The 23,449-nt window shown below is 45.7% G+C and overlaps 1 protein-coding gene across 1 annotated transcript in view; it reads left to right on the forward strand.

Annotated features, from left to right (window-relative positions):
• The window catches only part of SCFD2 (sec1 family domain containing 2), a 1,965,980-nt gene that overhangs the window by 745,736 nt on the left and 1,196,795 nt on the right, over positions 1–23,449 (forward strand). The window contains exon 5 of the mRNA XM_078678196.1: positions 2,386–2,635. Coding sequence (XP_078534322.1) covers positions 2,386–2,635 — 250 coding nt within the window. The remainder of the gene's footprint in view (positions 1–2,385; positions 2,636–23,449) is intronic.

A 23,449-nucleotide genomic window follows, 5' to 3' on the forward strand; every position in this document is an offset into this window, starting at 1 on the left:
GACTGCTATCTCTTTCTATCTCTTTCCATCTCTGAGGTTTCCAGTTACCTGATCTTCATGCGCTCGCATCTGATTCCCAGTTTCCTCCTCACTCTCTTTTCACTGATGGGATCCCGGCCATCAACCCCTGCATTTAATCCTTAATAGTCTGCACAGTGGCTTCAATCACCCTGTTCTAATGGTGTGGTGTGAAAGCAGTGCACTCATTGATTTAAGCAGTTTTTCCTTACTGCTGGTCATCTCAGCACTTTTCACTGACTCGTTTGTTGACTCTCTGGGGTCAGACCTTGTAGTTCTGTGATGTGGGGTGAAGAAACTCTCCTTTCCCTTTTTTCTCCCCTTCATAACTTGACAGAGGGATCTCAGGGCATTGGCTCTTAACTGTGAAGGCACACTGCCCTATGGGATGGGTACCCTTAGCATGAGGAAGACAGGAAAAAGGCCCCTATTAATGTTCCAGTCCTATACTAAGAATGAGGCGGCCAGTTTTCATATGTTGCATGGCAGCTCCTCTGGAGAGAGGGCTTAACTTCACCCACCCAGACATGCACTGTCTCTCCTGCTTATGTCCATCTCGCTATCTCGTTCACTCAAGTGACTAAGATACCACTGTGACTTCAGTTACACTGCATAATCTCGGGTAAGACATCTATTCTCCCATCTCCTACCAGGCCTAGGGAGACACCGATGATCCCTGCTGCATCTCCATGATTGTTGCAGAATGGAGGCTAGCACAAGAATGCCATCACCATCCTGGGCTGATGTCACGTATTCATCTCAAGTCATTTGGCAAAGGGGGTGCAGGGAGCTACACATAAGCATCCCACCTTGGTTGAGTTAGACACACAATGCTCTGGTGAACAAATCAGAATATTAAAATCAGTAAAATAGATTACTTTCTAGGGCCCACCCGCAACTCCTTATGGTCAAATTATGTGTCACTGATACGTCTACCAGTAATCTTGTCCAACCATATCCACGTCCAAGCTCCTCAAGACTCAATTGATACTTTGGTAGATCTGACCTCTTGTTCAATGATTTGCTGCAGAGTGTTTGCAGTAATTAGTGCCTTTAGTGTGTGGTCCAATGAGTTTAAAAACTGTATTAAGTAACCCTACTACTAGGAAAATTATTCAACCCAGGCCTTGTTCGATGGGTTAAGGGCCGTACACACACTAAAACACACACACAGAATGCTATGCTGTCTTCTGTCATTTCCTCTTACATCACCTTTTCCTCTCAATTTGCTGAGGACTGATCATGGAATTCATTCTCTTGCAAGCTTAGTCACTTGTTTGAAGCCAACCATTATACCATAAACAGATATAATAAACCCAGAAGTTGGTGGTATTTCAGTGTAGGTGGGCCCAGTATTTCATCAATTAGCATTAAAAAAAAGTCTAAAGGGCAATCGGAACCCAATATGGACATAGCGAATTTCCATTACTGTCACATGGAAGGTTTTGTAATTATTACCCCCTCTAAGACAATCAGAAACAATTTTAAAAGCTGCCAAACATATTTTTCAAATTTGCTTCAAGGTTTGAAATGCTGCGTAATTCCGAATTACACGAACCTGTAAAAACCCCTTGTGTTTCACAGTTACCCTCTACATTCACCATCTGTCTCTTTAGATCCTCTTTCTATCCCTGTCTGTCTCGCCTTGCCTAGGACCAGTTTTCTATCCCAAGCTCTTTGTCTCTCCTCTGTGTTTTCTGATCCGCATCCCCTTCTTTACCACTCCATCGATACCCTTGAGATTTGATTTACTCGTGTCGTCAAGCTTGGAAGTCGGTGTTATTGTTCTCAACCAGCTCTGTGATGGACTTCTGGATGCAAATATTCCATCCACGAGAAATTATAACAATCTCGGTGCATATCCATTTCTAATGGGACATACTCAAGACACCTACCTTCATACTTGGAATTGCAATCTTGATACCTGTTTGTTTGCAGGTGGACGTTTTTCAATATTGAGTAAGCTGAGTCCCAACATTCCATGCATGTTCTTCTGTCATTGCTCAATGCCATAACTATGAAGGGATGTGTGGTTACTTAGTTGCGCCAGGTGTGAACTCCAGCTTTATTTTTTTCATTAATTTCCGTGTATTTGTGATGCTTTACACAGTGTTTGGTGACATTTAAGATGTATGTGTTTTATTAACTTTTTTCTATTGCTGGTTCTCACATCACCAACGTATGATCAGCTTTTTTTCTTTTTATGCTCATATTTATAAAATTTCTGGAACGTTTATTTTGTATGTCAGTGGATGACAATCTTATTCCAATCTTATTCCTAGATCTGCCATTAGCTTTTTCATGTTTTAGATAGTTGATTTGTTGTGAAATAAGTTCTGAAAATGGCCTATTTTTGCTTTGTTTCAGAACATCGGTGAGTCTGACCTGCCAAAGGTTCTGCACCAGTTACTGCCTATTGTTAAGTCTCACAGCGAGCGGAAAGCTGATGATTACAGCCCTGACGATCTCCTTGTCCTTCTGGTTTACATTTACTCTGTGGTTGGAGAAATTCCATTGGATAAAGAATTGGACGCGGCAGAAGATGAACTGAAAAAGGCATTAGTCAGAGTGTTTTGTGATGGGCCAGAATTATCTCCTTTGCTACAGAAGATTACAGGTATGACATCTGACACCTTTTCAGTTGAAAGCAGCATTTCCAAGCTTACCATGTAATGGGGTTCTCTCAGGTGAAAGGGTAACGGTGCAGAAATGATGGATTTCAGCTGTTCAGTGATTTATTAGGCAATTTGTGTCGGTGTTTTTGTTTTTTTAAGCCTGGGTGTTTGAATTAGGAAATTCCTAAGCTTTTTAAAAATTGTGAGAAAAAGCAGTGAATGATCATGATGGATCATTTCTTAGACATGGGAGACGTTTTTTGCTTGAACATCAACTTAAATGTGATAAAAGAATTTGGAGTTTAGTCATACTTCCACAGGTTCCATTGTAGTGCACGCTATAGTTAATTGTGGTCCTTCTATAACCTTTGTCAAAAGCTGGATATCAAGGTATCACTTTGCCCAGGGCAAGATTTACGAAATGTACATCTGCTGTTAGTTTTGTAGTTTTGTTTATGTCTCTGGAATAATATTGTGACCACCTTAACCTGTATTGTGGATGAACTCACGCTGACATTGGATATTTGCAGACCAGTCATGATTGTAATACTAATTTTCTCCGATATTTTTATCTCCATTAACTTTCAATCATTTTCCTGAAGCTTCTATTAGTGGCACTGTACTAACAAAGACCAGTGGCTAGAGGCGTCTTGGTTCTCAAGATTTGCCTGCCGAAGGGGCCACTTAGTGTACATGTCTCTGTGCTACCCCCAGGGCCAGACCAGATCTTTTTGTATTCAAGTCATTAGAGTCAGTTACATGCAAAAATTCTGGGAATTACTACATGAACCTAAAGGCCTTCAACCCTCACTGCCCTCACTGATGCTCAGTCCACAACTTGTATCTCCTCTGCAACCTCTCCCCAGAGCTGTACCTTGTTTGTTCCTCTACAGGAAACGCTTAGACCGATTTCTCAACAATATTTTATTTTGAAATCACTATTGTTCTAACATTTGGACAATGTATGTAAAGCACTCTGGTACCCTTGGGTGTGGTCAGCGCTAAATAAAACTCTTTAAATAAATAAATAATTAAGTAAAATAAGTTATTGATCTGTGATGTTTGCTAGGTACAGTAGACCTGGATCTACAGAGCAGCTTCTTAGAAGGGCATGGTCATTTTTGGTTCACTTTTTATCTGTTTAAAAAGCAGGAACATTATATGCTAGAGACTACTGTATTCCTGGCACTCATGATATCCCTTCACTCCCCTTAACCCTTGACAACGTACACCAATTATTGTTTCCACTGCTTTAGATTTAACATTGAGCCAGACAGCTGTGTTTTCCTGTGTAACCAATAGGGTTTGTATCTCTAGCACCACTCCAGCTCTCTCAGAGCTTAGATAAATCCCGACTATTGCTCCAAACATATAACGGATAGTGTTAGGGGTGACACCTAATGTTCGGATGGTAGGTAGGGTGGCCTTAAGATCACTGCCAACGTGAGGAATTATATAATCTCGACCTGTATGTGCTACATGTAAGAATGTATGTTTTAAATGTTCTCCTCACTAGTAGGATGTAGGGCTCTACAAAATAGTTTGTTTGGTACCCATGTCCAGGGTTGAATGGATCGCATAAGGCAAGGATCACATCAGCAGCCTTAGGGTGTTAATACTAGGGGGTGCAAATAACAAGGCCAGGCTGAAACTGCCTTTTTCTGAGGGGTCAGAGATTGCTCCATTCAGAGTAACAAACATCCTTGCAGCATCCCATCTAAGGGCCAACCCAGTTGCAGCTCTTGCCAAAGCTAGTTTACTAAATACCAGAGCCTAAAAACATCACTCCGCTTTACCAAGTGGACGAGAATCCGATAAGACTCATTTCTCAAGTGCAAATGGTACAGAGCGTGGGTGATGCTTGTAAACTGATGTCAGTTATTGAACAGCTACATTTGTGGCTTATCAAAAGGCAAATTAAGTCCTTGTGATGGTAAGATGTCTCAGGGATTCGCGTGTGTGTGCGCTTGTCTGTTGTGAAAGTCAAAGATAACAATCACAGTGTGTCCACTCACCCTTTCACACATCCAAGGTCAGTAAAACGAGTGCCTTTGAGATGGGGTAAAATTGTGCAGCGTTTCATCTCTGGGAGACTTTGATAATAAACAGATTACACTAAATTTTCGTTTGCTTGATAAATTCCTCATTGTGAAAGATGAGCCCCTCATATTCCAGAGACAGCTTTTAAAATATTGACCCGAGAGATCTGTGCAGGCTTAACAGGCTAACTTAATTCTCTTAAGCCATTTTATGAAGGTCAGGCATCGCTACAGGTGATTTTCTCTTTTTTCTTATGTTCTTCCATTAGTTCTGCGCTTCAGGTCCCATCAAAGAATTTAAGCGGGAGTTCAAAACATGCTTGTGTTTTTCAACATTTTTCATAAACTATAAAAAAGTGTTGTTTTAGTTTCCAGCTGTGGCTTTGACGCCATACTGAATTTTCTGATCCTTTGATTTGATATACAACCCGAAGACCCTACAAGAATTGCACTGTAAAAAAAATAATAAAAATAAACAAGGCACTAACGAGAGACTTGTAAAACCGGGCAGGCTTGGAAATGAGTAAAATGTTTTTGTGTCTTATAAACGTGTAAAACTTGGCTAGTTCCATGAGGCTGAGACGTTGCATGGATTAAGGGGAAGATGGGCACATTACCGCCCACGCCCCTTTCATTACCAACAACACAACAACAAAACGAGGAGCTTGGCGTCGGGAGGCAACAAACGCTCTTTCAAATCATTTAAACAAATAGGCGGCAGTTTCAATACCCGTTTGTAAGCCCTATTGATCCCATCATTTTTGTCCGAGTGCTGCGACAACTTGCTGCAGATATGAAGCATACATGCCAACATTTTTGATGAGGAAAATGGGATATTTAAAAAAACGAAGGCATAGATGCATCAAGCGATATTGCGATCGCAATCGCTGCGAAACATCGATTGCGATTGCAATTCCCACTTCCGCAATGCATCAAGTACAAAAGCAGCAAATAGCGAAATCGCAAAACAAAGAATCGCAAAACCATTTGGAAACCCCCATTGCGATTCCTTAACAGCGATAACCCACACATTTAGCGAAATCAATTGTGAATTCGCAGTCAAATTGCGAAATCGCTAATAAATCGCTATTCCCATTCATCATAAATCGCAAATTGCGAAAATACCATAAATCGCTAAATACAAGTCGCAATTTAAGGAGAAGCAAAACCAGGTAGTAACCATGAAGTCCAATTGGTGAAAAAAAAAAAATGGCAAACAAGAAACAGGTGTTGGGTAAATCAAACACACTTAAGGAGACTCAGTAGGAGCATGAGGAAAGTCACAATGCCAGGTCTCTACATCGTGGCAAGGCGGCTGAGGCTCCGGGCTGCAGCCCAGAACCGACGCAGGATCCAGGAGCGCATCTTCCGACTGAGGATTACACTCCTGGGCCAGACTGAAGAGGAGATCTACTCCAAATACAGGCTCAATGGGGCAATGATAAAGAAGCTCATCAGAGACCTTGACCCCCTGATGCAGCACCCAACACGGAGGACCAATGCCGTGCCCACCCATGTCCAGGTCCTGTGCTGCCTGCACCTCCTAGCCTCCGGCAGCTTCCAGGGGATAGTCGCATATGCAGGGGGTATATCACAGAGTACACTTTCACGCTGCCTACAGTGTTTCCTGGACGCCATGGTGAGCCGGATACACCACTACATCACCTTCCCAACAACCCAGCAGGACTTAATGCAAACAAAACTGGACTTCTATCACACCGCCCATTTCCCCCATGTAATTGGCTGCATCGACTGCACCCACATTCACATTTGTCCACCCGCAGAGACCGAATACATGTACCGGAACCGCGAGTCATACCACTCCCTCAACATCCATATGGTCTGCAATGCGAAGACCATCATCCCAGACATTGTGGCACAATACCCGCTGAGCACACATGATTCGTTCATCTTCCGGCACAGCGGCATACACACCCGCTTGACCAGGGGTGAATTTGGCGAGGGACATCCCCTAGGTAAGGACACATGCCCACATACAGTATGTTAAGACCATGTTGCCGCGCATAACAGGCACTGACCCTCTGCTCCTCCCTTCAGGTGACAGCGCTTACGGCCTCCGTGAATACCTCCTTACCCCATACCTCAAACCTGCAACACCACAGGAACGGCGGTACAATGCTGCGCATATACACACCAGAAATGTGTTAGAGCGGACATTTGGCATGGTAAAGAGTAGATTTCGCATCCTCCACAAGACTGGCAGGGCCCTCAAATACCGGCCTGAGATCTGCTGCCGCATCGTGGCCGTGTGCGCCATACTCCACAATATTGCCACCAAGCGGAGGATACCTGTGGAGGTGTCTGGCTGTGAGTCGGAGGGGGACAACCTGCCACCTGCACATGTGCATCATGCACACGGGGAGAATCCTGCTGAAGGTCACATGCGCCGCACCAACATCACACAGAACTATTTCTAGTGCACCCATACCCCTCACACAACACTGCACTCATGCAACGCACATGAATGATTGACATGAGGTAGATTTGTGTTCAAAATAAAGCTTTTGTTTATTTCACAAGCTGTCGATGTGCTTTAATCAGCAAACAATAGTGCTACTGTATTTAGACTTACAGGTACATGTATCCTTAGCAGGCGTGCGTGGTTACCTCACCACGGCACTGCCAGAAATGTCCAGTCACTGGCGCCTCCTGCCGGACGCACCCTGTTGCCTCTCACCCTCCACGTTGGGAGTGTTCTGCCGTGATGCAACGTTGGACCGGGAACTGCAGCGCCTTTCTGATTGCACCAGCACAGACAGGCTGCTGAGGCTAGATGTCCCTTCACTGGCATCATTTCCCCCCACCTTGCATGGCCATGGCTGGACGCCTATTGGTTCTCCACAGCAGTGGTGACCTGCTCCAGGGCCCTTGCAACGTCTGCACAGCATTGGACCATCTGTATCTGCATTGCCAATGACCTGCGCGACAGCTGGGAAGTGGCATTCCCAATCAGGTGGTTTGAGAGTGTGTAGGTTGATAGCCGTGTGAGCAGCTGCCTGTGGCGTCTGCGTGTGATGTCCTGCTGCGCCACCATCAGTTGGTTACTCTCCTTGACCGCTATGGTCAGGTCCTGCACATTCTCAGTGAGTTGACTTATGTTGCTTGCAGTTTTGTAGAGCTGCAGCTGCATTGCTACCATGTGCTGTGCCTGTTTGCAATGCACTGCTCAATAAGGTGGGTAACCCAATATACCCTTGCGGGCTCGGGCAAAATATGTGACGTAGAAAGTAACAGCAAGGGGATTTATTTGGAAGAAAAATTTTCAGAAATCAGATTGTATTTAATACAAAAGCATTAATCTGATTGAACCCTATTTGGGGCTGTGTATAATTGAAAAAGACAACATCTAAACAATTCAAATGTAATGAAAATAGCAACACGGGAAATCTTTATGAAAGATAATTGTTTATATAAAAATCAATAAGAAGCAATTCATAGGGTACAAATTTTATCGTCAATTAAATCAGAAAATTTCAAATGTTTAAAGGAATAGATCAATCAACCTCTCAAACATCTGAACATAAGTCCAATCAAGATGGATAACAAATGATTCCTATTCTATTCATAGTGAAAATCAAAAGCGTCTTTGATCAACAACGTAGAAATGGACTTTGACAGTCAACGTTTCGGTCTTATGTTGATAAATCGCAAGACCTTCTTCAGGACAACATGTATTTTGTAGCGGTAACCCCTTGCTCAACCGAGCTAAGTTCTCTAATCGAATGTTCTGAATTGTAATCAGTTGTTTGATTTATATATCGGTTTGTGCAATCTGAATATTTCTTATTTACTTAAATTCAAATGCTCAGCAATCTTTGATTATTCGCTTCTAGAGATGCCGTGACACAGGGATTTCATATAATTCAAATCTCGAGTAAAGTGTTCCTCAACAAACGGGGATTCAGTCACGTCTGGACGTGACTGAATCCCCGTTTGTTGAGGAACACGTCTGGACGTGACTGAATCCCCGTTTGTTGAGGAACACTTCGCTCGAGATTTGAATTATATGAATTCCCTGTGTCACGGCATCTCTAGAAGCGAATAATCAAAGATTGCTGAGCATTTGAATTTAAATAAATAAGAAATATTCAGATTCCACAAACCGATATATAAATCAAACAACTGATTACAATTCAGAACATTCGATTAGAGAACTTAGCTCGTTTGAGCAAGGGGTCACCGCTACAAAATACATGTTGTCCTGAAGAAGGTCTTGCGATTTATCAACATAAGACCTAAACGTCTACTGTCAAAGTCCATTTCTACGTTGTGTTGTTGATCAAAGACGCTTTTGATTTTCACTATTAATAGAATAGGAATCATTTGTTATCCATCTTGATTTGACTTATGTTCAGATGTTTGAGAGGTTGATTGATCTATTCCTTTAAACATTTGAAATTTTCTGATTAAATTCACGATAAAATTTGTATCCTATGAATTGCTTCTTGTTGATTTTTATATAAACAATTATCTTTCATAAAGATTTCCCGTGTTGCTGTTTGCGATGCACAGCAAGCATCCGAGCCTCAATGCCAAGGCCAAAGTTGTGTGCCTGTTGCTCCATGTCTGCTGGGGTGGGCACAGAGCGCTGCTGCCTCAACTGGCTGCTTGCGTGGGACCGCACAGTTGCTGGGCGTCGTGTCTGCCTCCTGGGTGGGGGTGGGATCTGCTCCACTGCCATGCGTGCAAACTGGTGAGGTTGTGCTCCACCTATGGCTGCAGGGGTGGCCCTGTGTCTTTGTGCAGTTGCTGATCCAGATGCTGGTCTAGGTGCTGGTCCAGGTGTTGGTGCTGGCTGGCTCTCTCCCTCCGTCTCATCAGGTGTCTCCGCAATGTGAGTGTCTCACTGTCAGATGTCTCAGCATCTGCAGCACCTGTGATGCGGATGAGTGCATGATTAATGATATGATTCAGGCACCTTGGATGTAGCAACATGCATGCAGGCTTGCATTCCCTGACTGGCCTTTAGGGGTATGTTTCACTTGACTATTCTGACTGTGTGTGGCTATCAGGGCACATTGTCACACTACAGGTCCCACAATGCATTTGGGCGTTTGGGAGGGGCAGGAAATGGATTACTGTGGTTACAAATATAGCTTGCTCTGGGAGCATGGGCATTGTTAGGGTACGGGGTCGCAGTTGCATGGCTCTTACCTTGAGATTGGTGTGTGGCGCGGAAGGTGTCCAGTTGAGTGACCCCCACGCAGGCTGCAGGGTTGATGGTGTCCTCCACTAGGTCCTCCATTGGTGTGTTCTCGGGGACTGTGGAGTCTCCTCCTCCCGTAGCCAGTCTCTCCCCCAGTCTCTCCGCAATGCGCTTCTTGGCACGGCCTCTGAGGTCGTACCACCTCTTTTTTAGGTCATCGATGGACCGGTGCGTGACTCCCACCGCGTTCACCTTGGCCTAGATGCGCAGCCAGATGTGCCTCTTGGTAGCCTCGGGAACCTTCCGGGACAGCTTCCCAAACAGTTGGTCATGGTCCCTGCTGACTCCTATCAGGTACTCCAGTTCTTTTTTGGAGCAATTTGATTTTGCGCTTCCTGGCTGTTTCACTTTGTCCTGCAGCTTCCTGGGACATTGTGGTATTGATATGTATCCTGTTTTGGGACTGCAGGGTGTGTCTCTTGGAGCTCAGTGCTCTGCCTCCTCCTCTATCCAGCTCTGTGATCCAAATGATGCATGTAGCAGGCTACTTCCTGGTAGTAATGTCATCATTGTGCTCCGCATGCGACTTCCCGTTTTTGCGATCTCCCAATCTGCGAGATCGCTAATTACGATTTCGGTATTTGCGAAATCGCAATTTGGGTTTGGAAAATTGCTGATTCTGTGAATTTATAGCGATTTCAGCAAATTTGCATATGGCGATTGAGGCCGGTTGCGATTCGCTGATATTTAGCGATTTTGATGATGCATCCCATTCTGCGAATTCGGAATAGAGATTCGGTATTTTTCGCTATTTAGGATTCGCAGAGTGGGTGCTTCATGCATCTGGGGGTTAGTCATAGATGCATAGATATGGCCTTTCTCTTAGCCATAGGTAGACTGGTGCTTAGATGGAAGGCAAAGCAATCCCCTCTAGTGGTACATTGGGAATAGGATGTTACTTGCTGGGCTTGAGCGGAGGAGCAGGCATTGACTAGAGAGGATAAGGTCACGAAGCAGCGTAAACCATTAGCTGAACGCCGGGCGGAACTAGTGAAGGCGTGGGACACTCAACACTCATCTGACTTGAGCACGCATTCGAACACCACTGACTCTGATGGGTAAGAATAGACGCCCACGTCGTGGGGGTTGGAGGGTGGTTGAGTGAATTCTGTACTAGGGACCTGCAGACACCCGGCTTATGTACCAGATGTAGTTCTTGCTGGTTTAGGGAGTGGTTGTCCAGGACCCCCTGCCGCCCTGGTTCTCCCCTCTCCCCCTCCTGATGGGGGGCCTCCCCCCAGACCTCCAAGTTAGCTGATGACAGATCTCGGAGCTAATAGCAGACCTCTGGTGGTTTTCTTTTTGTTATGGTTCATTGTTTTGTTTTTTATTACATGAAGACGAGGAATTTGTGATATTGTTTTTCTTTATTTCTCACTATGGCTTCTATCCTATTCTGCATAATCACTGACAGTGTAGCCTAAGTAATAGGTTCCGATAGTCTCCATGTTTTGCATGCTCTGATAGATTGCTATGGACAATAACCCGGCCACTCCCCAGGGTTTCTTTATTCCCTCTGGTGCGCGACTGATTTGCTTTCCGGCTAAAACAGTCAGAGACTGCTGGGCTGGACTTTGGCCACAATGTCATCATTACTGATTTGCTATTTCTTATATTGGTTAAAAATGATATGGGCATTGTAAAGTGAATTATAACCGATAACCACATTATGTAACATGTTGATCTCACTATGGGAATGTAATTGTGTTGAGGGTTTCTGATAAAAGTGTTATATAAATACCAATAAAAACGATTTTCAAAAAAGTATCTGTGAATGCTTGTGATGCTTCGATCTTTATTTTTTCATGGGTCAGGGGGAATTCATGTATTTAAGTCAGAATGGTAAGTCTAAGATCGGCGGTGCATCTCCCAGTATACCTCTTCTGGTTGCCATAACGGTGTCTGCACACCCTAGGGGATGCATGGGTATTTAGGCAAGCAGAGGTTCCAAGTGAAGATTTCTCTGAGTGAGGCTGTCCTGCCATTGGCTCTGCTGTGTTCCTAAATCAAAACGTTTTCGTCAGCAATGCCACATAAACATGCTCTTCATAATGCCACATGTTCTGTTCATCCACAATCTATCACTTCTTTGTGTAAGACTCAGCAAAAAGGACCACCATTCTATTTATGTAAGACACAAATCAAAATGCAGGACAACCAATATTATATATTTTTTTTTGTGAAAAATAGTTAGGTCATATAAAATCTTTATAATAAAATGGTATTAAAACTAATGGTTATACAGAGTGTTGGCAAACTATAATGCCTTGCCGCTTGTTCCCTCTGTTAGGGGGTATTTAAAACAATCATTATTTCCGGCTAGAAACTAGCCCTTTCTCCAACCAGAAAAGAACATTGCAAACTGTTCTTTGGAGCTTAGCGTTTACTGTTTTCACTTGTTTGAAGAAAGTAGGAATTATTGACTTGCCTGGTAACTGTTCTGAGTCACCTATTACCCTATAACTTATCACTATAAAATCACCTGAGATTCTGACTTACCAAAGGCAACTTTCTTTATAAGCGGAGGTGTAACTGGCTGTCTCAGATGTTTTAGTGGGGTTGAGATCAGTAGAGGCATGAATGAGTTTTGTACTAATTTTTGGCTGAGATAGCGTGGATTACTTTAGTGATTTGACTGGCAGAAGACATAGATATGTCTGAACAAGCAGTATGTGACTCCCTTTCTATCCGAATTATCGAAGAGATATGCTGCCTAAATCTGGATAGCCTCAGGAACCCACAGGGGTTATGAAATTCGTAGCTTGGTGGCTGGCCTCCCAATGTCTAACTAGATTTCTAGGAAGCTTCATTGAAAAGTTGACGTTTGAGATTTCACTAGCAATGAATCACAGATGAATAATTTGTTTCTACCATCCTTATACAGATATATATATATATGAGTGGGGAAGTCAGCCAAGATGTTTATTCCTTAGTGTCTCCTCAGTATGAAGATACAAATCATCAACACCTCACATTCAAATGGTCCCAAATATAGGGTAAATGGAATGAGTCCCGGAGAAACATCTGTGAACCACAACAGGTGCCCCTCTTATAGAATAAGTGAGACACTGAAAAATTGCGAGCTCAAAGTGGGAATGATAGAAATGGGTGGGAAGCAAGATATACAACTGATTAACATAATGCTTTGTATGAAAATGTATGACTCTGTTTGTATAATATTACTATTGCCTGTACTAAAAAAGAATTATAAAAAAACGCTACCTAACCTCCATCATTACCACCAGCAGTATCACTCCCACCACAATTATAACCATTACCACCACACCCCAAAATACCCACCATAATATGCCAATACAACCAATATCATAAGTTGATTCAGCCAAAATAATACAGCAGCACATCCACCATCATGCACCCAGCTGCCCACTACCATAACGCCTCACAACCAACATCATATGCTAACACACAAAAACAGTAAACCCACACAAAAAGACCAAAGACATTTCCTAAAACCAATTAAAGAACATAGTTAGTTAGGATTAATCAGTATGCCACACTTGATTAGCCATAAAACCTAAAAACTAATGAAATTAAGTTAAGGTCTGCCTTCATATTCTGTTTAAACCCAGTTGTGCTAAGTTAACCTTCTCTTCTTTCCCATCGTGCAGTCTTCCTAACATCAACATGCTCTTAGATGAATTGCAACTCACTCCACCGTATAAAACACCTCTAACTACCTATCTACACAAACACACTTGCCTTCATATGGCTACAGTACTAACATATGAACCCACCATAATATGCCAAAACACACACGTTCATATGTGCATCCCTGGATGCACCTGCAAACATAAGGCCAAACAACCACCATTGCACGACCACCCACCCAACATGATATATAACCATACATCCACCATTATGTCTGCACAGCCACCAGTTTACGCCCACACGTCCGTGCTGCATTAAAATGTCCTTGCCCACCAACATAAGTTCATAAACCAAACATCAAATGCCCTCGCACCTGCCATCAAACACTCACATAGCCACCATCAGACACCAACACACTTTCCATTATACAACCACACATCATTTAACACTCACATTCACTATCATACACCTAGCATCATGTATCCACCCAGCCACCATTTTCCAATGCTTTGCAATGTCACTTCAAGAACTGTCATACCATCATACAATATTCTATAAATTCATAAACATAATCAATTAACCTCTCAAATACATCTCACTCGAAGCTTTCTCAAGTAATAACTGGCATGTTTTGTGGTGAAGCTATTGATAAATTACAGGTTAACTTTAGTTCCCGGTAGCTAGATAGATAGATAGACAGACAGTATAAGCCAAGAAGTACAATGAAAGGGAAGTCAAGAATCAAGGAAAAGAAAGAATATGGAAAAGATAGGACTGAGACCATTCACTGGCGGTAGTTGCCCCTTACATTGCTAGGCAGAGCGGCACTGTTTAAAATGCTAGCCCTCCCCCGCTTTCCCTACGCATTGCACAACACCCCACATACGGTTCCAGAGTCCTACTTTGCTAGTGTAGAGAATGAAGTGAGGAATCTCTTATGGAACGGCAAAGGTCCAAGCATAGCCACATATAAAAGCTCACTAGGGGGTGGTACGATGGAGGAATTGCATTGCCGGACTTGCAGCGTTATTTCTGGACCTCCCAATTGGCGGTGATAAATCAATGGGTGTTTGACCCACCGCAAGAACCAGCAATCCGAACTGACAGGTGGGTTATGTCTAACGGAGGCTACCAACGTGCACCTGACGGGTCCGACTACCCATACGGTATCGATTTGGCATGCAGTAACCAAGAAAATGGGCTGGCATAATATAATTACGCAGCATACCCCTCTATGAGACGCTGAATGTTTGGGTATGCTAAGTAGATACCCAGGGTTCGACAAATGGGACCTTATTGGCCTCTCTCTGGTAGGTGACCTATGGAAGCTGGGGGTATGGTCTCCTTCGCAACTTTGCAAAAAGAATATCAGCTTGCTGACACTGAAACTTACCGTTATCTGCAGATTCGGCATGCACTTACATCGACGATCCCCAAAGGTGATTCCTTACCGGAGTCCTCCCCACTGGAGGACCGACTTCTGACTGACCCCATGTCCCGTAGGGCTATATCACTCATGTACCGAAAGCTCATGAATAATCAGCCTGATCCACTCGTGAAACTCCGGCAACAGTGGGAAACGGACGTAGGCTATTTGGAGGACGCCGACTGGCAGGAATCCCTAGCCTCTCCCCGGGTGGTCGCCATCCCCATGCACCGTCGACTGGTCCAACTTAAGGTCTTACATCGCTTCTATTTACCCGCCCACACACTAGTTAAGATGTGCCGTCCGACTGCCCCTAATTGTGTTAGGGGTTGTTCATTGGTGGGCACCTTTTTTCATACATTATGGGATTGCCCATGTATACGCCCTTATTGGACAAGAATAGTTTCAGAGCTAGTAAGGGTGGGAGGGAAGGCCTTCTCACTGTCCCCACAAATTTATTTATTAGATGCATGGGAAGCCATGGACCTGACCCACACTGAACGCTCATGGACTTCACTGGGGTTCGCTCTGGCGAAAATAAATATTGCTCAGGGATGGGGGTCGGATACACCTCCGAGATATGTAAAATGAGCCATAGATATGGACAGTGCCATGCTTGCTGAAAAAGACGTATTTAAACATCGGGGTGTCCGAAGAAATGGGACAATAAATGGGCAAAATGGAATATTGCTAGAGGTGGACTCTGCATTTCTCCCACAGTGGAACCGCAAAATACTGCTGCATTTGTTACAGCTCTTGCTGTTTGAGGTCCTGATGTACTGCATTTTATCCATTATTTGTGTACAATGGTGTTTTGTGTCCCTTGCTGATACTGTGCTTGCCCGTGATTTCTTAATGTACAAACATTTTTCTTCAATAAAAAGAGAATAAAAAAAAAAAGTATGTGATGCCAATGCGGTCCCACTAGCTAAAGCCTTCAAGGATGGAAAGATGTTGAAGTCACACACCCTGCCATGGGGGGGTCGCCTCCGTCAGCGGCAGTCTCACTGACTAAGTCGAAAGGCCAACTTCAAGCAAAGAATAGTCACCAGCATGCAAGACGGTAATGTCTGTGGCATTCGTACTCCATAGAGGAGGCCAAGAAGTCCCTCCAAGCCCATCTGATGGAGCTCCAGACAGTAAGCAGGATCGTCCCAATGTGGAATTTTAGTTCGTGTACTAAACATCATCTACGCCATCTTGCCGATTCACGTATGAACATACACGACAGCCATTTTAGGTACCATGGTCTCCCTGTTCACGATCGCCCGTCAGCACACTTCCCTGAACCTTGCAAGCCTTCCCCGCGCCTCCTGGCTGCCCCCGCGCTCACATGCACAAGTCATGAACCCCCCCCCCCCATGACTCTGTCTCAGGGAATCACACCCCGCGCCTGACCAACACCTCCTTTCCGTCCATGAATACCCCTCCTTTGATGACCCCTTCCTCTGAGCCCGACTGCCTGTACGAACCGCTGGTCATCCCTTAGCCCGAGGATACAGTTTATTGCCCACTACTGTATGCACTCGCCTCTCCTGAAAGAGACCACTATTGATCATGACGTCCCCACCCCCTGAGATTCGATCAGGCGCACACATTCCAAAGGAATCGGCAGAACACTCAGCTGCGTGATAACCCCTCCCAATCATATGAGGGGAAAGGGCTTCTACTGTTGTCATGTGTTGGAATGGGCCGGAACTGGGGGGGTGCCGGGGATGTCGTTCTCATACTTCACAATGCCCTTGTTGTAATAAAGAGCGTTCACATGTCTAACCCAGGGGATAATAGACCAGGTCTCAGAGAGGTTGAGAGAGCACCTCGAGACGATACCTTGTTGTCTGATCTGATGTGTTCTACTCCGACGGAATAAACTTGTTTCTTGTCTTCCTGTCCCCAGCGCCTGCCTCTTTATTGAATAACTTCGTATGGTATTAGAGGCGTTTTACGCCGGGCAAATTTAACTTAGGAAACATCTACTGAAAGCGCCTGACCATTTTTGAATTGATCTTTATCAATTGGCGTCCCAAACGCGTGGCCCATCAGCGACACGTGGATCCAGTGGGAGAGGTCCCGACGACAGAGTGAACAACTGCAACGATCGGGAGAGCTCCTGTCCGATAGACCCTCGTCTGACAGCCGATCATCTGAACTTCACTGATTCCGAGCTGACCTCTCCCGAGTGATCTACGGTCCTGACTGGGAACCACCAGGAGTGCCGCGATAGCAACAAGAGAATAGAGGACAATCGGGCGCTGGAAGCGGAAGACGAGAAACTGTCCATGCGGTCCGGGTAAGGTCGTGACACACGACAAATTGCGAAATTGATTGATTGATTGTTTGAAAATACTAGTATTACTTATTGACTGTTTCTGAGAAATTTTCTATTTGCAAACAAGTACAGAATCGCCATACTCTGTTTAGTCTTTGCAGATAGTGAAGGGTAGGCAACGCAAGCCTTTAACACGTCGTGCCTATTTTTCTCCTCATTGATTGATTGATTGAATCGAGCATTGAATTGTTCGAAGTTGGTTCTCTTAAGGATCTTCTCTGCCTACAAACGGGGAAGAATAGGAATATTCTCTCTCCCTTTGCAGATAGTGAAGGGTAGGCAACGCAAGCCTTTAACACGTCGTGCCTATTTCATTCCTCATTGATTGATTGTTTGTCCAAACATTGACTGTTTGGAATTGGTCCTTTCTGGAGGTATTCTCTGTTTGCAAATAGCGTAGAATAGAATATTCTGTCCAGTCTTTGCAAATAGTGAAAAGATAGGTAGTGCAGGCTTTTGCCCCCCCATTGTAATCCGTCATGCCTATCTTCTCCCCATTGGTTAATAGTTGGGTCAACCCGGACCGCTTATTAGAGATGAACCATCCAGCTCCACTGGAAGGCACCCCTAATAAGGACATGTTTACTAAGCAAGGACTAGTCGCTATAGCTTATAGTAAGTTATGGCATAAATATACAAAAAAGGATCCTGAAAGTCAGTGGCCACTGATAGGTTCTTTTGATGAAAATAAAATAAAAACACTAGAAGCAGCTGTAAAAATAAACAAGACAACGCCCACTATGCTCGATAGTATTGACATGTGGCGCAAAGAAGCAGAACATCGAAGGAAAAGAGAAGAAGCAAAAATAGTGAAAGAGTTACGAAAAGCAGCCCATCTGGCCGCAAAAGAACTAGATGAAGAAATAAGAAGAAGAGAGGAAGTTAAACAAACGCAAGAATCAGGACTGGCAGGCCAATGCCCTGTCAGGACCACCTCTGCGCTCTACCCGGAGATGCCCTCCAAACAGCGGGCAAATGACGAGTTACTGCTCGGTCCTCCAATTATCTACATGCCTCCTCCTTATGCTCCCAGCCAGCCTCTAGCACAACACTCACCAGTTCAAAGTGCAGGTGTGGGTGACCCTAGCGCTAGTGCCCCGGCTCTTACGGCCTTCGCACCAGCCGCATTGGTAACAACAGCAGATGAACATGAGACTAGCAGGCACCTAACAGCCAGACCAAATAGGTTGAGCAAAGATGAGCGGGATGGAATCGACAAGATAGCAAAAACATTGGTAGAACGGAAGGAGAGCGAAGAATATACGATGAATATGCACAATTCACATGCCGGTAGTCACAGACGGCATTTCATCTTACGGTTCAGCTACCACACCCTGAACGCGTATGAGGATAGGTACCAGAATAAAGGTCCTGCTAAATTGACGGCTCTATATAGAAGGGTCGATGTTGGAGATGGAACTGAGAGCGATGTGACGGACCTCTTCATGCAAACGCTTGAGGTCTTCCGCCACCTCGCGGAACAGAAACCAGAGGTCAAGATCACAGTCCCTGGGACGATTGAGTCCTCATTAGAGGCAGCCAACACGATGATGCCTATCAGAGAAGCCGCCCCCTATTGGGTTCCCCCAAGAGGTCAGGGAACAAACGATGATATCAACCACGCAGATGCAAAAGGGAGGGTTGTATACAACTGGGTTTACCAACCATGGGATCGGCAAGATATTTTAACTTTTAGGCAAACCCTGCCCGATCTACGAAAGAACCCTACAGCATTTTATACAGAACTAGGCACAGCCTTGGGCTCAACCATAATGACTCTATCGGACATTGATTTGTTTTTCGGGTTGTGTCTGCCGGCTGATGTGTGGAAGCAAATCCGGAAAGCCGACCACACAGACCTGTTCGGACACACCTGGAAACAACTCGATGACCTAGATAGGCAGCGAGAGCCCGGAAAGAAACCTGTAAAAGACATACTGGAACTCCCCGACAAAATAGTACAGAAGCTAAAGACGTTGATCCCAGAAAAGAAGGTAGACTGGTCGGTAGTCACGGCTTGTCGTCAGAAACCTCAGGAAGATGTATCAGAATATTTCTCCCGATTTGAAACAGTGTTCTCCGACTACAGTGGCCAAGACATGACCACCGCAACCGGACAACACCTATTCGTGCAAAACTACGTAAAAGGGCTATCGCAAGAGATCTCCCAAAAGTTACAGACGAGTGAGAGTAGTTGGGGAGCCTCCAAACCTGCAGCTATCCTTCAGATGGCTCAGTATTATGAACACCAAAAGAACGAGAACGAGAGGGCGAATGAGAAAAAGAAAAAGGACTTAAAGGAACGAGTGATGATTGCTCAATTGCATGAAGTGACTACAGGAAGGGAACGATATAGGGGAAACTACCAGTCGAATGCCCCTAGGAATTCGGCCCCTAGAGATCGCAACCCCACACCTGGCGCTCCACGAACCGACCTCGATGAGAACCAGTGTGCATTTTGCAAAGAATTTGGGCATTGGAAGTCTCAATGCCTGGCCCTTCGGGAAATGATTAAAAATAAAGAAACAAGGGACATGACAAATGGCTCCAAAACTGGAGGGCAGGGACGAGGGCAGACCCGCGACACCACCAATGACCGATCTGGCAGACCAAACACATTTGACCGCCCCCGACAGAATCAGTGCCAACAGTCCAACTGCAACAATGCTCACGACTCTGCATAGGACTGCCAGGGGCAAGGGAGGGATCCAGTCGAGCTCTGTGTTGATCAGCAAGGTCCTTACGTCACTGCTAAGGTCCTGGGTACAAAGTCTCCATTTTTGGTAGACACTGGAGTGACACGTAGTGTATTATCAAAACGACTGATTCCAAGGGCACCCTTGTCTGGCTCACACATTACCTCGATAGGTTTCGATGGAACGCCCTCCACTAATCCCCTGTCTGTACCTATCTCCTTTGACCTAGGAAACAATCCCACTGACACAACATTTCTGCACTCCTCCAACTCCCCTGACGCCATTATGTGTATTGATTTACTGAAACATTTCCGAGCTACTATTAGGTGTTCCCCGGATGGAGTCCGAGTCATCCTGTACGACAACCCGAGCATGTCCAGACCCTACCCCGCACGACATATGTACGCCATAACAGATGCTGACCTATCCTTGCTCGATACCCTACCCCTGTACCTATGGGCCAGAAACGACTCGGATGTAGGACGAATGATGATCGATCCTGTACACATAACTGTTCGACCAAATGCAATACTCCCGAAACTCCCACAGTACCGGATATCGCCCGAAGGCGAGAAGGCATTGGTAGCGATTATTCAGTCCTTGGTAGATGCAGGAGTGGTAGAGGAAGTGGTTAGTAATGTCTGCAATAGCCCTATCCTACCCATTGTTAAGAAGCAAGGTGAGGGAGATGAGAAAGCGTACCGCTTCATCATCGACCTGCGAGAAGTCAACAAAGTGGTGGTACCACAGTACCCCGTAGTCTCAGACATCGCCACCATCCTGACTCTCATCCCGTCCACTGCCACCACCTTCACCGTTATTGATCTTAAAAATGCATTTTTCTCTATCCCCATCCATCCAGACAGCCGTTATCTCTTCGGCTTCACTTTAAAAAACCGTTCATACCGATTTTGTAGAGCTCCCCAGGGCTACACTGAAAGTCCCAGCATTTACAGCCAGGCCCTCAAAAGACAGCTGGACGCCGTCCAGCTACCAGATGGAGTGGTGTTGATCCAATATGTTGACGATATCCTTTTGGCGGCCGACACCACTCCACTTGCAATCACAGCCACTATCCAACTCTTGCACATTCTTGCGGAGAATGGCCACAAAGTCTCCAAAAAGAAACTGCAGTTCTGCCAGCCCCAAGTAACATACCTAGGCCATCTCCTGTCCAAAGAAGGGAGGAAACTTACGCCCGACCGAATCCAAACCATCCTAGACACCCCCATTCCAAAAACACAGAAGCAAGTCCGTTCATTAGTGGGCCTTACTTCTTTCTGCCGACAATGGTTACCAAATTTCAGTCTCATTATAAAACCCCTACTTTCCCTGTTGGCCAAAGATGTTCCGTTCCCACTCCCGTGGACTCCCGAATGCCAAGCATCCTTTAAGGAGTTGCGGGATGCCCTTTGCTCGGCACCCGTTCTAGGAACACCAGATTACTCCAAGCCCTTCTCCCTCTTCACTCACGAAAGGGAGGGATGCGCATTGTCTGTTCTAACTCAGCCCATCGGCGCCAAACAACGCCCTTGTGCCTACTTCTCTGCCACTCTTGATCCAGTCGCCAGAGCTCTACCTGCCTGCTTTCGAGCAGTAGCCGCTGCTGCTGTCTCTATCCGCCAGAGTGAGGGAATTGTGCTTTCAAACTCCCTCACGGTATTAGTGCCCCATGCAGTTGACACCCTTTTGAACCAGACTAAGACTCAACACCTGACTAGCGCACGACTAACAGGGTACGAATTGACTCTACTTGCACCCCACATCACCCTGAAGAGATGCACGACATTGAACCCTGCTACACTGTTACCCTTGCCCGAAAATGACCCCGATGTGCCCCCTATACACGACTGTGTGACCCTCACGGACGAACAGACCAGGAGTAGAATTGACCTCCGAGACATTGCTTTCACAGATCCTGATGGAGAACTATGGGTAGATGGCTCTTGTATCAAACTCCCAGACGGCACCACCTCTGCTGCCTATGCGGTGACGACAGCTCGAACAGTTGTTGAAACAGCTCGCATCACACAACGATCCGCACAGGCAGCAGAGCTAATTGCCCTCACACGAGCATGTATCATAGCAGCAGGAACCACGGCAAACATTTACACGGACAGCCAGTACGCCTTCGGGGTGGTTCATCATTTTGGGCTCCTATGGAGGGAAAGGGGATTCATGACGTCCCACGGTACGCCCATCCTTCACGGAGATTTAGTCTCCGCCCTGATTGAAGCAGTTCTTCTCCCCAAACGATTAGCAGTGATCAAATGCCAAGCACACAAGAAGGTGACAGACCTAGTCGGACAGGGAAACGCACTGGCCGACACCACTGCCCGAACCACAGCTGAGAATAGGACAACGACACGCATGTATGTGACCAGGTCACAAGCAGAAAAATGGACCGACGCTAGGGAAACAATCAGGGACATCCAATCGGCCAGCACACCACACGAACTGACTGAGTGTCCGCGGGTGGGTCTAAGGGACGATGAGGACTGCTGGCGGACAAAAGACACGAACAAATGGTTGCTGCCTGATGCATACTTGATCCCCATACTGACCATGGCACACTCCCCTGCACACATAGGATCTGCCCCCATGATTGAACTCATCTCCAGAGTCTGGCACAACAACAAGATCCCCGACTCAGCCAAACGCCTGGTCCAGCAGTGCCTTATCTGCCTACAACACAACCCCGGGAAAGGAACTGTGGTACCCCGGGGAGGGTTTGGGATCCCCGACCACCCCTTTGAGGTCCTTCAGATGGATTACATCCAATTAGAGAGGTGCCAAGGCTTGAAGTACGTATTGGTCATTGTATGTGCCTTCAGCAAATGGGTGGAAGCCTATCCGACCCGTGATAACACTGCCATGACTACTGCCAAAGTACTACTGAAAGAGTTTTTCCCTCGCTACGGCCTTTGTCGAATTTTATGGAGCGACAATGGCCCCCACTTCATAGCTGAAGTTATCCAACTAATCCTGAAGGGGTTGGGGGTAAAACAAAGGTTCCATGCGGTCTTCCACTCCCAATCCGCTGGCCTGGTTGAACGACACAACGCTACACTGAAACTGAAACTGTCAAAAATAGTGGCCACCACAGGACTTAAGTGGCCAGATGCCCTTCCACTGGCATTACTATCGATGCGCTCCACTCCCACTAAGCACCACTTGACCCCCTACGAAGTTGTGTTTGGTCGGCCTATGAACCTCTGGACTGCCCCCAAACCGACCTCCATTCACGACGTCCCCGACGTCCTGCTGTCAGATTATTTATGCAAATTAACTAAAACGTTGTCTGTCATTCATCAACAGGTGCAGCAGGCCATCCCCAATGCTTCCAGGGGTCCCGGTCACGATATCCAACCGGGGGACTACATCCTAATCCGGAACTTTCAACGAGCGAAGAGTCTGGAACCCCGGTGGACGGGCCCCTGGCAAGTACTGATCACCACTCGGACGGCTCTTCGAGTGGAGGGGAAAAAGA

This window comes from Lissotriton helveticus, chromosome 2_2 (assembly GCF_964261635.1).
Source record: "Lissotriton helveticus chromosome 2_2, aLisHel1.1, whole genome shotgun sequence".
NCBI classification, from domain to species: Eukaryota; Metazoa; Chordata; class Amphibia; order Caudata; family Salamandridae; genus Lissotriton; species Lissotriton helveticus.